The sequence below is a fragment of the Sciurus carolinensis genome, chromosome 5 (assembly GCF_902686445.1).
Source record: "Sciurus carolinensis chromosome 5, mSciCar1.2, whole genome shotgun sequence".
In the NCBI taxonomy this organism is placed as follows: domain Eukaryota; kingdom Metazoa; phylum Chordata; class Mammalia; order Rodentia; family Sciuridae; genus Sciurus; species Sciurus carolinensis.
This window is the reverse complement of record NC_062217.1, coordinates 1188328-1201941: the sequence shown is the minus strand read 5'-3', so window position 1 is coordinate 1201941 and position 13614 is coordinate 1188328. Positions and strand designations below refer to the sequence as shown.

Below are 13614 nucleotides of genomic sequence, written 5' to 3'. Positions count from 1 at the left end.
CAGAAGAGAAGTTTTCCTGCGGAGCCCGAGAGGCAGGCCCGGGACCGCGAGCCGCGGCCGCCCGCGCCCGGGAGGCGGAAGCAACAGGGCGGCGCCGCGGCCTCCGCGCTCCGCTCCGCCCCGAGGGCCCCGGGCGCCGCGCCCGGCCGAGGGCAGCCTCCGGTGCGCGCGCGCGGCCCGGGCGGGGGCGCGCAGGGCCCGGGGCGGGAGCGCGCCAGGGCCCGGGCGGGGGCGCGGGCGCGGGCGCATGCTCACTCGCGCTCGTGACGCCGCGGAGCCGAGCGGGCCCGGAGCCGGCTCCAGAGGGGCGGCGGGCGCGGAGGAGGAGACACGCAGAGCCCGAGCGCAGGCTCTCCCCGCCGCGCCCAGCCGCGCGGCCAGCCCGACGGAGCCGGCGCCGGGCGGGCTCCGAGCGGCCACCACCGCCGCCGCCGGGCCGGGCATGAGCGCGGAGGGGCCGCGGCCGCCCCCCGCACCGCCCGGCGCGCGCAGGCCGTGACCGGGCGGGGGGCACACAGCGGCCGAGCGGCGCGGCCAGAGGAGCCATGGACTGCAGCCTCGTGCGGACGCTCGTGCACAGATACGTGAGTGCCGCCGGTGCGGGTGGGGCCGGGCGCGCCAGTCCGGGTCCGGGGGACCCGACCCGGGGCTCGGCCGGCAGCCGGGAGGGCTCGGCGGCTCCCGAGGCTCCCGCTCCCGGGGACCGGAGGGATGCTGGGCAGGCACCTCTGGGGGAGGGAGCCCTCGGGCTTCCGACGGGGGACCTCGGGTGCCCACTCTGGCCCCCGCCCTGTCTCCACCCGTTGCCGGTCCACGGTCTCCTGGGTCCCTCTCCAGCTCGCAGTCCTGAGTCTGGGCTGGGTGGGCGCGCGCCCCGCAGTGCCCCGGGCGCTCTTGCCTGAACTCGGAGCAGGGCCCTGGTCTGGGGAGGAGTGGTCAGACCGGCCTCGCGTAGTCGTGTCCGCGGGACCAAGAGATCGGGAGGAAGTGTTACGCTTGTGCAGAAGAAACTGTGCTTCTGTTTGCTTGCTTCTTAGCACCGTCGGTATTCAGAAGTGAAGTTTGGAATCTCTTTCCCTGGAAGCAGCCTGTCAGATCCCGGCCAAGGTACCTGGGTTGGTGGGGAATCCACCTCTTAGGTGGGAATGAGCTTCAGGAGGGGAGACTGGGAGGGGAGAAGTTAGTTTTGTTTTACACCAGGGCAGGAAAACCGGACTCGGAGAGTGACCGGCATCGCGGGTAGTAGGTGGAAAGAGGGGGTGTGTGTGCAATAGAGAAAGAACATCAACCCAGTGCAGTGTTTCCTTGCCCTGTGGCAACACAAGGCTTCTTTGTGGCCCGCAGCAGAGGGTCAGGGGTCAGTCAGGTTGGAGGAGCCTAGTATGATGCAGAGGGCACTGCCGGGCACTCTGTTTTTCCTGGTGTAGGAGTTACGTTAGGCAGGCTTTCTTCTTTGTGAGCTTCCTTTGAACAAGGGACCTCGACTGTAGGGGCTGTATACTACTTCAGAAAAATACCAAGCCCCTGCCTTTCCCTGATTTCATTCACTGCGTAAAGATGGGGGAATTCAGGCACCTTGTGTCATGGGGGCCGTAGCTCCCAGGTGGGGAAGAAACTGGGAAGGCCAGCCTGGGAGGGGAGACCCCTGTTGGTCTGATTCTGAGCCCCTGAAGTCCGTGGTGTAATGGGACTGACACAGTTTCCCCGCAGTAATAGGTTCTTGGACACCCAGTAGCAGTGACTGTAAGTTACCAGATGAGTAAGAAACAGCACTTTATCAGGCAGGAACCTTCTGTTTTCAACGGGGCCACTTGGGTGGTGAGAGTCCCTTGGTGACTTATTTATTCTCTGGCCTCAGTTTCCTCAAAGGGAAACAGAGAAGGGGAGGGTGGAGCTATCATGTACTTCAGTGTGCACGGTTTTTCTAGTTAATTCCGTTCCCATTCAATTCTAACATGAGTGAGAAAAAGAGGATCGGATTGTGGGAAGTCATGTGCACCTGTCTCTGTGGGAGAGGGACGGGTTCGTCTTTCCTCCGACTGCTGCCACCCAGCCAGCCTCCTGGATCTGGGCGGGGGCTGTGGTCCACTGCCCTGCTCTCACAGGCCTCTGGCCGTTTCGTACCATAGCAACCTAGACACGCTTTAGGATAGCTTTAACGCAGTTTTCGTTTTTGCTATGTTATTATACCTGTGAAACCACACTTACTCTCTAACCTAGGAGATAATGTTCTCTAATGTTCCAGCATATACATTATGTGGTAACGTCCCTGGAATGTGCATTGTGGGGCACAGATACTTGTTTTCCTCATTTCATGTCACTGGTGTTATTGGCAGAGTGCTTCCTCATGTTTACACACACACTGTCCACAGCTTCGATCCTGCACACATGTCTGTGCTATTGAACTAAGTTGACTGTTTCCAGAAACAGTCATGATCTTGTAATTTGGTTATCTTCTAACATGCAGGACTAATTATTTTTACTTTTGCCAGAGGAAAATAGTCTTGGATCATACATTCATATTTCCTTGCAGTTTTCTTATATGACTTGTTTTATGGAAATGAGTGAATAACCCTCTCCCCTCTCCTGTTCACTTGAGTTCACAGGACAGAGAATGCATCCCAGCTCACTCTGAAGCATGAGCCCTTGGAAAATATTGCTATATGTGTTTTACTCTGTTACTTCTAGAGATATGAATGAGAGAATTCTGTCATTTAGGCTGGTCTCTCCAAAGCGTGTCACTGGCTGTTTGAATGACTGTAAGGCAAGTAGATACTTTGTATCTATCAGTGACACAATGCTTATGTACCCTGAAGTAGTTTTACCTTTTTTTTTTTTTAACATTTTGAAGGACTCGATTAGGATCTGTGCTGTCTGCTTTGTAGAGATGTGAGGCTGGGGACAAAGATCCAGGTGGTTAACAAGCTGAGAGGGAGCCGTGCATCCTCGTGGGTGGCTGCAGGTAATGCAGAGGCTGCCCTATTAAGTGAGTTACTGCAGGAAGCAGCTGGGAGTGGTCCTAACTCCAAGGAACATTCAGCAGGTCCCATTACCACCAGCTGCCGTGTGGCCTGGTCCTAGGCACGTTTGACTGGGGACAGCAAACATCCATTCTGCGGGTGGCTGCCCATCAGTCCCAGCCAGCAGGGCCCTGGTTGCCTTCAGAGCTGGACTGGGCGCCCTGACAATGCAGTGGTGAACTCAGGTGGGATTCAGAGACTTCAGAGCAAGGCTGAGGTAGCCACTAGGTTCATGTCGGCCAGGCCCCCCTGTTGGACGAGCCGTGCCCTGCCGCCCTTCATGCTGTCCTTGTGGAATCCGAATTCTTTTCAGGTATCTGCTCAAGAGCTCCACTTGGTCATGTTCGTGGCCTGTGTTTCTGAATTCAGTCTGGATAGAGTTTATGTCTGTTTTGCTGCTTGTCGAGGTTTTACTGGTTTGTGCCCTACAGTTTTTGCTTCCCAGTATTTCTAACATTCTAAGAGAGCAGAATCCAAGAATGTTAGATACTGAACATTTCTAAGGTTTGAAATATCTGAAGGCTTTCCTTGCTCGCTGTGGATATTGTGGATATTTATTTTTGAAACAAATTGTTATATTAGAATTTCTTTATGACAGAAAAAGGAGCATTACTGGGAACTAAGAACTCCATACATGTGTGTGTTAGAAGGCGTTAAATCTCCCAGAAGTTCAGCCATGTACAGTCGTACCTGCGTCTGCTGTCCTTCGTGTTTGTCACCTAATGGTCTGTAACTGAGCATCAGCGCACAGCTCTGCACCTGCCTGTTCTGACAGACTTACCAGCCCTTGTTTTAAAAACACAGATATGCGTGATTTTGGGGGTGCCTTTCCCAATTCAGCACAAGTGGCACAGGGCCTTCCTGGTGTCCAGCTGTTGTAGTCTACACCACAGGACACTATGTGAAACCACTTAAACCACGAAGGCCTTCAGGTATTTGAAATAAGTGAATCCTGAGGGCTGTAAACCCAGACTAATGGATGGTCTGTCTTCCGCAGTGTGGACTGGTAAAGTTTATAATTAACTCGTTTAACAAGGCGCAGCCAGGCAGATTTACCTGGCCTCTACCTGTGTTCGTGGTTCATGCTCCATGGGGACATTTTGAATTGTTTGCCCAGCAATACTTAAGCTTTACGTTCAAGCTGCTGCATTGAGTCTTCCGTTGTTCTTCAGAACCCTATTGAATGTGTGCTCGTCAGGAACAAGTGGTCCTCAGATGCTTTTATTTCATGCCAAAGACTACACTTAATGACCAGGAAAGAGGTTTGTGTTATTATGGCCAGTTAGATTCTAGAGATGAGAGTGCCGCCCTCAGCTCTCAGTTTGTTAAAATTGCCCTGAATCCACTAACAGGTGTGCACAGTGCGTTGGGATGTGGAAGTCCTATACCTCCGGGTGTGTTGGGCTCTGAAGCCTAAAATACACTTTGTTCTTTGGTACCGAGGTCATTTGTTCCTGTAGAAAGAAGTCTGTAAAAGATTCTCAAGTCTCAGAGTAAATGTTCTTTTGACCAAGTTTAATGCAGGTCAAAGGGCTGTTTATTTGCAATGCAAATTGATAGTGATTTTTCTAGCACTAGGAATTCAGCAGGGTTGGGCAGGGGCTTACTTTGCTTCTCTTGGATGCTGTTGTCTGAGAAACAAAATAGAAGATCAGGCATCAGAGTCGAGCAGATGTACACTCACACTCTGCCCTGGCACCACCCCTGGGACCCTGGGCAGGCTGGTTGGTGCCCTGATGCTCGGCTTCCCCGTCTGTGCTTTGGGGTCCTTCCTGGCACCTCCTGATGTGTGGGACACAGCCTTGCGTGTGTCAGCTGCCCAGTGAGTGGACACCCTGGCTGGTAGGGATCTGGTGCCTCGGGACTGCCCCCTGCTTGCTTTCTCAACCTCTCTCTGCCTCCTTTCATGCAGCCAGTGACCCTCCTGGAACCTGGCTTCAGGGCGGACTGCAGGGGCCAGCATGCCCCTGGCGTGCCCCTTGACCTCTGGTCTGGACATGTGGTGCCGCTCTGATGGTGGCTGTCCCTGCCGCTTGTTGTGGCGGGTCCTTTCCCGCCTGCTGCTGCCCTGGGGGTGCATCTGCCCCGTGGCATGCAGTCATGGCTTCCGTCACTTTTTCCAGCAACTTCCCTAAGTTGCTGACGTCTTCTTTCCTCCCAGCCCATCTCATCTCATCTCACTCTGGGGTCTCTTCCAGGGTTTCTGTACCTTCTGAGATGGCTGCAGGGCCCCGCTCTGCCCTTGAACTTGACCTCGGCAGCACTCACGTGGATGCTGCCCTCACCATGACTTATATTTAACTTCTCTTTGACACATCAGTGAGCCAGACAGGACAGAGGCCTGGCGTGGTCCCTGCAGAGCTCCCTGCACAGGGAGGCGTGAGCAGGGACTGGGGGGCTGGAAAGCGCAGAGTGCAGGAAAGGCCATGTGCAGAGCGCAGTAGAGCGGCCTTGCTGGGTGGTGTCCCGAGGGCTGAGGTGGACCATGCAGCACCGGGGTGTGTGGCTAGCCGAGAGGCCAGGGCAGTGGGCTTTGGCTCTCAGGGCCTTCTTGAGGAACTTCCTGGGCCCTTGCTTCTTGCTCACTGGCCCTGGAGAGCCCTCTGCGGCCTCCCACCCTATAGGGCCTCAGCTGAGCTGTTAAATCAGCACTGACCTCTGCTCTCTGGACACGTGTGTAGGCTGCTGCCAGGTATGCCTTTGCTTTCTTTCTTTTCTGAAGCAGGGGCTTCAGTTCCTGGAACGTGGGTAGGAGGCTGGTCCCTGGGTGGTTGCGCTGGCTGCTCTGGCTTTAAGACTAGTTGAATTTCTTGCTGACACTTAAATAAACACATTTTGATTTGTTCAAAGTCACCATCGGGCAGTGCTGTCCCACCATACCCCTGATGCCTGAATGGAGGGTGTGGCTGGCTGGGGGCATCCAGTGCCGACTGTGTGGCTGCCCTGAGCTGCCCGCCATCTCAGGTGCATGTGACCTGACTCCTTTCCACAGAGAAGGACACGGGCTCTCGTGGTTTGGGCCAGCACGTGAGGAGTCCCTTGTGTCCTGCCTGGCTCCTGCCTTTGTCTGCGCCCACGGCTGGCAGCAAGGACGGTGCGAGTCTGCCCGTCACGACATCAGCAGGGAGCCCTTTCCATGGGACTGATAGGAGGGCAGCATGTCAAGCTGGCGCTCGGGGCTGGGAGCAGCAGGCAGACGTGGGCTCTCTACGTCACCACCTTCTTGCTGGTCTGGGCTGGTGCTGGACCCCACGTGCACACTGGGACAGGTTAGTGACTCGTGGCCTCTCGCTGCCATCCTGAGGTGGACGGGGGAAAGCTGGTTCTCTCTGAATAGAAATGGCGTGCTCTTGTCTCACCCACACCAAAGGACTTGTTCGGGCAAGTGGTTTAAACGGGATCACCTTTTCCTCACAGCCTCCACTGCTGGCGACGCAGCCGCGCCCGCATCCTCGAGGATGCAGGCCTTGGCGAACCCGTTGTCCCCACCCTCTCCGACTTTTCTGCCCCCAGTGTTCCCCACTCTGGCGCGGTTTCCGTTCTGCAGTGTCAGGGCCCCGCTTCCCAGGAGGCACGCGAGCCCGGCAGCCTGCGTGGCAGAGCCCGGGCCTTCCAGGAGGCACTCCGCCCGTCCTTTGCCTTTGGACTGCACGTGGGCCTCAGAGGCTGGCACAGTCCAGTTGGTGTGTTTGGATGCAGGGGAAGTCTCCCCGAGTCGCACTGTCCCTGGCAGGAAGCCCCCGGCCCCACACACATAGCCCCTGCCGTTGGTGGTTCGTGTGTCTGCTGATGATGTCACCATGGGGCCCTGGTATGATCCATTGGCCTGTGCAGTCCATGCTGGCCGGGCCTCACAGGTGGGGCCCAGTGGCCTCCTGGACCCAGCCCCGCGTCAAGCGCCCCCCAGGCTGCTCAGTGTTCCTCCGAAGCCGCTGTAAAGGAGACTAATGGCATTTGCTGTCTGCCTCCCTGGCTGGTGAGGATCAGATGAACTAGTGTACATGAGAGTGATCTGTACATTGTAGAGTGCTGTCAAAATAACTCAGCGAAGCGCCGTCAATTTCTTATGTCTCAGGTGACAAAGGTTAGTTTTTCTTAAAAGGGAATGAAATGAGGTTTTTTCCCTTTTCTTCCCGTTTGGAGAATAGGAAAAGATTTTAAAGAGAAGGTTTTTTGCTTGTGAAAAAAACTATTTGGTTAAAAGTCATTAAGTTGTGTATTCAGGGAAACTGCATCCTGGGGTGTGGCCTCTTGGTCCTTGATCCACCTGCTCCCCACACCCCTGGGGAGGACCAGAGAGATAGGCAGGGGCAGCAGGAGGAGCCCGGCCTGGCCCCCGCAGCCTCCAAGCGCTGGCTGAGATGGCTGGAGTTGTGGTGCCTCTCAGAGGAGGAGGCCCGTCCCTCGTTGCTGTGGGATGTGAGGGTCCCTTTCTGTCCCTTCCTGCAATGTCATCTGCAGTCCCTCACTGGTCTGCTCTGCACAGGGGGCCGCATTCCTTCTGTCATGAGAACGCGGGCCCAGCCAGAGGAGAGCGAGGAGGGAGCAGCCTCGGGCTGGGCTGACCCTGACGCCTCTCACCTCTCACCTGTGAGATTTGGGACAGGGGCGACCCTATGCCCCTCTGCCCAGGGCAGCCCTCTTGGAGCCTGTTGCCTTCACCCGATTAGTAATTGTCACCAGTGTCCCTTTTTGTACATTTTACACTTAGATCTTCTGCCCTTGAGAGCACATGGGTAGCAAGTTTTGTGCCTTCTCCCTGGCTGGAGTGTGAGCCCAGAGCCTGGTAAGGCCCCTCCTGATGCCTGGGTCACCGGTCACCTACCCTGCCACATGGGACCCAGATCACCTGGGGCCTGCGCTGTGCCTTGAGCGCATGGTGACCCTCCACTCGGGCCCCCTGCCCTTTCCCGTGTTGGTGAATTCACCTCATACCCTGTGAATTCAGCTCCCAGATCTGCCCATCCTCCCGTGTTTGGAGAAGTGGTCAGGTTCAGCAGCTGCCAGGGGTAGTGGCCTCTTCTGGGGGATGAGGAGGGGGAGTGGGCCAGGGGGAAGAGAAGAGGAGAGAGTGGCCCTACAGGCGGAGCCAGGCAGCACTGCGGCCACTTCTGGCCCTTCCTTCCAACACCGCCATGTTCTCTCCCTTTAAGGGGGACCCTACTGTGGGACCGGGAGCCCCTGGGCTGTTTGTTCAGAAATCAGAGGTGTTGGCTATCTGGGAGTGCATCTTGAGCATGCCCAGGAGCTCCGGAGGGCACCGCAGAGGTGTAGGACTGACGGGTGCGTCTAAGGACTCAGAGACACAGCGGGAGGTGCGGGAGCAAGGGCACTTGGAGAGAGGACTCGGAGTTTGCCTGGCTGAATGGTGGAGGGTGCAGAGGCCACAGAGGTGGTGAGGAAGAGCCCGGAGACGCAGGTCTGTCCTAGGAAAGACCTACAGTGAGCTCCAGACCGGCGGAGGGTGCAGCGCCTCCTGGAGCGCCCTGCGTGCCGAAATCCCGACCTGGTGCGCGGTCGTCGCCTACAGGAAGGCTGGTGCCCACGCTGGACTCGCCTCCGGATGTGAGGTCAGGCTGGGGCGGGGAGCGCCTCCTCAGAAGCCTCTCTCCTCCCCATGTGCAGGCTCCCACCCAAAAGCCTCAACAGTGCTGCTGTCCAGCGGGCCCTGCCGGCTGCCCTCCCCTCCGTGCGCTACGGGGAAACCACGGAAACCACGCGGCCTGCGCGCATGCGCGGCCGCTCCACCCCCGCAGGCCCTGCTCTCGCTGCCCTGGAGCTTTTCTGGAGCCTTCCTGGCGCCTGCGCTGGGGCCCTCCACACCAGCATGGTTTAGACAGGGCTCGGAACCTGTCAGACTTGGGGTGGCCGGTGGTGTGCACTGAGCCTGCCTGCTGCGGGCCTCCCTCCTCAGCCTCTTCCTGCCTTGGCAGCCTGTTTCTGCAGTGGTGGTGGTGGGGGGCACACATGTTGCATTGTAGAGAAAATCAGTGCTGAGAATGGCATTGAGAACAGTAACCTCGTTCTGGAAACTGACCTGCCCTGAGGGTGCCGGTCTCCAAGACACCTGTCCCTGGTCTGTAAGCGGCAGTGGTTTGTGGTTGGTTGTGCACTAGCATCCTGAGCTTGAAGCCAAGTGCGGGGCTTGTGCCTCCGAGCACTGGGCTCCACACGGGCCACAACCTGACAGCCCACAGGGCACCTTCCTCAGTCCTGGAGACTGGGCATTGGAGGTCCATGCCAAGTCCTCTCCGAGTGCCCCAGGTGGCTGAGAGCTTCCCCTGCTTCTTTCCCTGAACTCCCGGTGCCCTATGGGAGGGCCCCCCTGTGACTCGTCAGCCCCCATCACCTCCCCAAGCCCATCATCACGGACACTGGGGACCAGGGCTTCAGCATATGGATCTGGGGACACCGTTGGGTCCATGGCAGCACACCATTAGGGACCACACTGTGTAGATGGCGAATGCTCAGACGGATGGGGACGTTCAGGGGGGCCGTGCGAGAAGGCGCGTCGTCTGCCTGCTGCCTTCTCAGATACGCCACACTTGTTCCCCGTGAGCCAGAACGATGGCCCCAGATGAACAGTGGGAGAGCCCGTGTCCGGGCTGTGAAACAGGTGCTGTGCCTGCTGGCACTTGTGCCAGGCTGGTCTCTGGCGCTGACCCCAAGCTTGGAGGTCTCTTTCTTTCCCTGCTCCTCTCCTTCCTGGAGGGCTGGCCGGGGCAGCTGGTTGGTATCATGGGCATGGTGTGGCGCCTTGCTTTGTTTCCGTGTGGTAGTCCAAACACACGGCATCTGCCCGGCTGACAAGACAGATGTTACCGTGCACGTCACAAAAGTGGATTGGGTGGCCTGCTTAGCAAGGCAGGAGGCCTCGGGCCAGCGGCCAGATCCCCGGTGAATGGGCCGCTCTTGGAACTTGCTCTTCGGGCCTCCCTGTGCAGGGTGACATCTCTCCTGTGGCAAAGTTCAGGGAGGGCATGGTGGTTGGAGGGTGGCTTCAGGTGGTGTCCGGCCCTGCCTGGAGGGTGGCGTCAGAAAGCTTGTCAGCACTTGCCCCACACGCCAGTGCCCTCATGGAGTTCCCGACCGAGTCTAGCCCTCAGGGTGACTTTTTTTGTTATTTTGAAATAACTAAAGCCTTGTTATCTCCCGGTATCTGACGAAGCTGGCCTGTGAGGAAAGACCAGTTCCTCATCCCTTCAGGATTAGCAGGGTCTCTGGTGGTAGCTGGAAGGATTCTGTAGGGTTTTCACTCCTACCAAAGGCAAGACTGAGATGGTCCACGTTAGGCGAAGACCCCGGCTGTGCAGGACCTGGAGCCGCAGCCCAGAGGCTTCCCCCGCTGCCCGGTGGTGCCTGGGTCTCCCGCGCAGGGTGCAGTCGACGCTGCAGTGCTCTTTACCCTGACCCCTGACACCTGGGGATCAGCACGGCCCGCCCGCCTGCCCTCTGTCCCTGCTCCAGTGCAGGCTTGTCCGTGTCCTTCGTTCTCCCGGACCCTCCTCCTGCCTGGGAAGGAGAAGTCAGTTAAATAATCTCCCTGCTTCAGAGAAAAGAGGATTTCCTCCGACCTATTTTCAGCAGAGGATTAGGGGCAGTGAAGTTCTGCCAGGGGTGCCGTCTAGGCTTGTGTCCGACAGAGTGCCCGCTGACACCCAGAGATGGTGGTAGAGCCGCGGTGGTCGGCGGGGAAGACTTGTGGTTTCAGGGTAGATCTGACGGGACACCTCTAGCTGCCTTTTATCTCCAGAAAGTATATGGCCTGTGCTTGTTTTGATTCGGATAAATATAAACCATCAAAACGTTAGTGACCATGGTTGTTTGGTTACAGTGAACTTCGCTGGAACTCTGAGAACGGCTTAGGCTTGGGGGGCTGGAGGGCTGGACGTGGGGGTTAAGGTCTCCCCTGGTGCCATTTCTGGTCCAGCTCATTCCACAGAATGGCTTTGAAGACCACACAGAGGCAAACCATTAAACTTCTAACAGAGAAACTGCTGTGATCAGCACATACTGGCCCTCAACATTTGATGTTCTTCGGACATTGATTGAGTGCCTGCTGTGTGCACTGGGGATTCGGTGGCGATCAGAGTGTGCCAGCCTCCTGTTCTGGAGACATGGCAGTGTAGCGGATAGAAACTGTGAGCATGACAGTGGACGCGGGAGGGTGGTCAGGGTGCTGCTCCGGGAAGGCGGCAGAGCCAGGTCCTGGAGGGGCTGGGCCCACGGACAGAGGCAGCGTGACTGCCCAGCCCATGTGGGCCACGAGGAGGGGCCTGAGGAGGGGAAGGGTGGACACAGAGCAAACCCAAACTTAAAGTTGCAGTTAAATCAGGTTCCATCTGGGGTGATGAAAACATGCTGGAAACTGATGGTGGCGATGGTAGCAACACCCTGCGGGTGTCTAATGCTGTCAGCAGCGGACAACACGGCAAATAAAAGTACCCACAGTCAGGCCATTACTTGACAAACCGACATGTCCTGCAACATTTTTGGAAGGGAGAGCACTTGGGTGAGAGAACTCGTCTGAGCTTTGCATTCTGCTCCACTGAGTGCATCTGGCTCCGGACAGGTGTCAGGTGACCATCCAGAGAGGAGTCCTGGAGATGTGCCTTGGGGTGGACAGCGCCGTGGGGCAGACAGTGCCGTGGGACAGATGTGGTGTGGGCAGACGTGGCGTGGGGCAGACAGCCTCCTGAGAGTTGGGCCTGGTCTGCGGGAGTGTGGGCAGCAGCAGCTGAGTCACCAGCTGGGTCAGACCAGGGGCCACTTGGTTCCAGGCCTTCTCCTGAGAGTGTTTGAGAGAGTGGATCAGAGGCACATCGCGTGAGGTGTTCCTCAGAAGCTCTGTTCTGCTCGTTGGTTTGAGTAGGTTTTCCCTTTTTAATCTATGTATTCTTTTATTGTACATAAAATTATTAAGAAACAGGTGGTTTAAATCTGAATTACACTTGAGTGCCTTCCTGTGAGACTCTCTGAGAAGCAGCTTCCTGTGGGGCTCTCTGAGAAGCAGCTTCCTGCCACTTTTCCGAGTGCGAAATGGGAATTTTGTTCTTCTGCTGAAAGGGTTCTCTGACTTCACCATCGCTCTGTCCCTTTTCAAAGGAAGGCTTGGTCTGAGTCCTCTTCTTCCTCCTGCTTGTTTCTTTCATAAGAAACAACTGTGAAGTTGAAGCATCGTGTCAGGTAGTGGGCTGATTAAAGAGCAGTAGTGATGTTCGGTGGCCCAGGTGTCTCTGGGCGCTGACAGGAGGCTCAAGTCTAAAGCAGATCGGTGGCTTCTCTTTGGCCTTTGTGTCCATGTGCATTGTGGGGACGACATTGGCCTGTGGGCAGTTTCCACCCAAGCCAGGGACCGTCCCGCCCCCGTGGCTTCCTTTCTGTGCACCTGGAATGTGTCCCTGTCTTGCCACGGGGTTCCTGCGGCTTGGCTGCTCAGTGATGACCATCGCCTGCCTGTGCCCAGCTCTTCAAGGGTGTTTTGTGTAGAGAGTTCAGGATTGTGCACATCTGATTGTTTCATTTTTCAGCGGCCTGGCCAAAGAAGCAAGAGTTTGCCTCGCAGCCTGGTGTCTGGGCCGTGGTGGTGGCCAGACGCTCCTGAGCAGGCTGCAGAGCGCGGCCTGTCAGGTATTTATCGGGGATCCAGTTCGTGATCGGAGGAAACAGCAAGCAGGACAGCCAGCCCTGTGGGAAGCAAGCACAACCATCACCAGGGCCCACGCAGAACCCGGCAGGGCCTCTGTCCCTCTGTCTCCCTCATGAGATAGGAGCTGTCCTGAGGCAGCCCTGCTGCTGACCAGCCCTTGAGGGAGCCCACGGGCTGCAGCCAGTCATGTCCACTGCGGGCAGCAGGGTCCTGACAGTGTGCATCCACTCTGGTCTATGGTTGGTACGGGTGCCCCGCCCTCCTGCCCACTGGCCCCCCACACTCCCCGGGGGGGAGTGTGGAGGATGACCTGGAAGAGTCCAGCAGCACGTGCCTCTGCCAGTTGGTTGACTGCAGGCCAGCTGCAGGACAGTTCTGCACAGTCCTTTGCAGTTTTCCACAGACACTGGGGACCACGGCCTTACCTGACACCTGCTGGCCTCTTCCTTCTGGAAAGGTGCCTTCCCAGAAGACTTGGATCACCCTGAGAACAGCAGAGGTGGGCATTCCGAGCCAGCAGCTACCTTGGTGCAGTCCGTGATTCCTGCCCACGTGCTGCTGATGCTGGTCTGCATGGAGCTTGAGTTCTCCTGCTCAGTACCCTTGCCACCCTAAGGCCAGCTGATGCAAAATCGGCTTTTCCCAGCAGGAGGTCATGAACTCCTGAGTAAGCTCGACCCTCCCCAGAGCTGGGATTTTCCTGTTTACTCCCCAGGGCCCTGGAGCTTTCCACACTGATGGTGCCTTTGGATGACTTGTGATTTCACCAGTCAGGAAGGAGCCTGAGAGGCCGGGAGGGACAGGCAGGTCCGAATTGTGTGTGGGGGCCCGGACTTGGCACCCTCCCGTCAGGGAGCAGTGGCGCCTTTGCTCTGCACACAGTGTTTTCTGTAGTGTTAGGGTGGCCAGAAGTTGGCCTTCTGACACCAGGGGTGATGGGAGGTT

At 57.3% G+C, this 13614-nt stretch overlaps 1 protein-coding gene across 4 annotated transcripts in view; it reads left to right on the top strand.

The window, feature by feature from the left end:
• The first annotated feature begins 245 nt into the window (after positions 1–245).
• Atp11a (ATPase phospholipid transporting 11A) overlaps positions 246–13614 on the top strand; it is a 118232-nt gene continuing 104863 nt past the window's right edge. For all 4 annotated transcript variants that reach the window (XM_047552347.1, XM_047552348.1, XM_047552349.1 and 1 more), the window contains exon 1: positions 246–584. In XM_047552347.1, coding sequence (XP_047408303.1) covers positions 546–584 — 39 coding nt within the window. In that variant the 5' untranslated portion in view covers positions 246–545. The remainder of the gene's footprint in view (positions 585–13614) is intronic.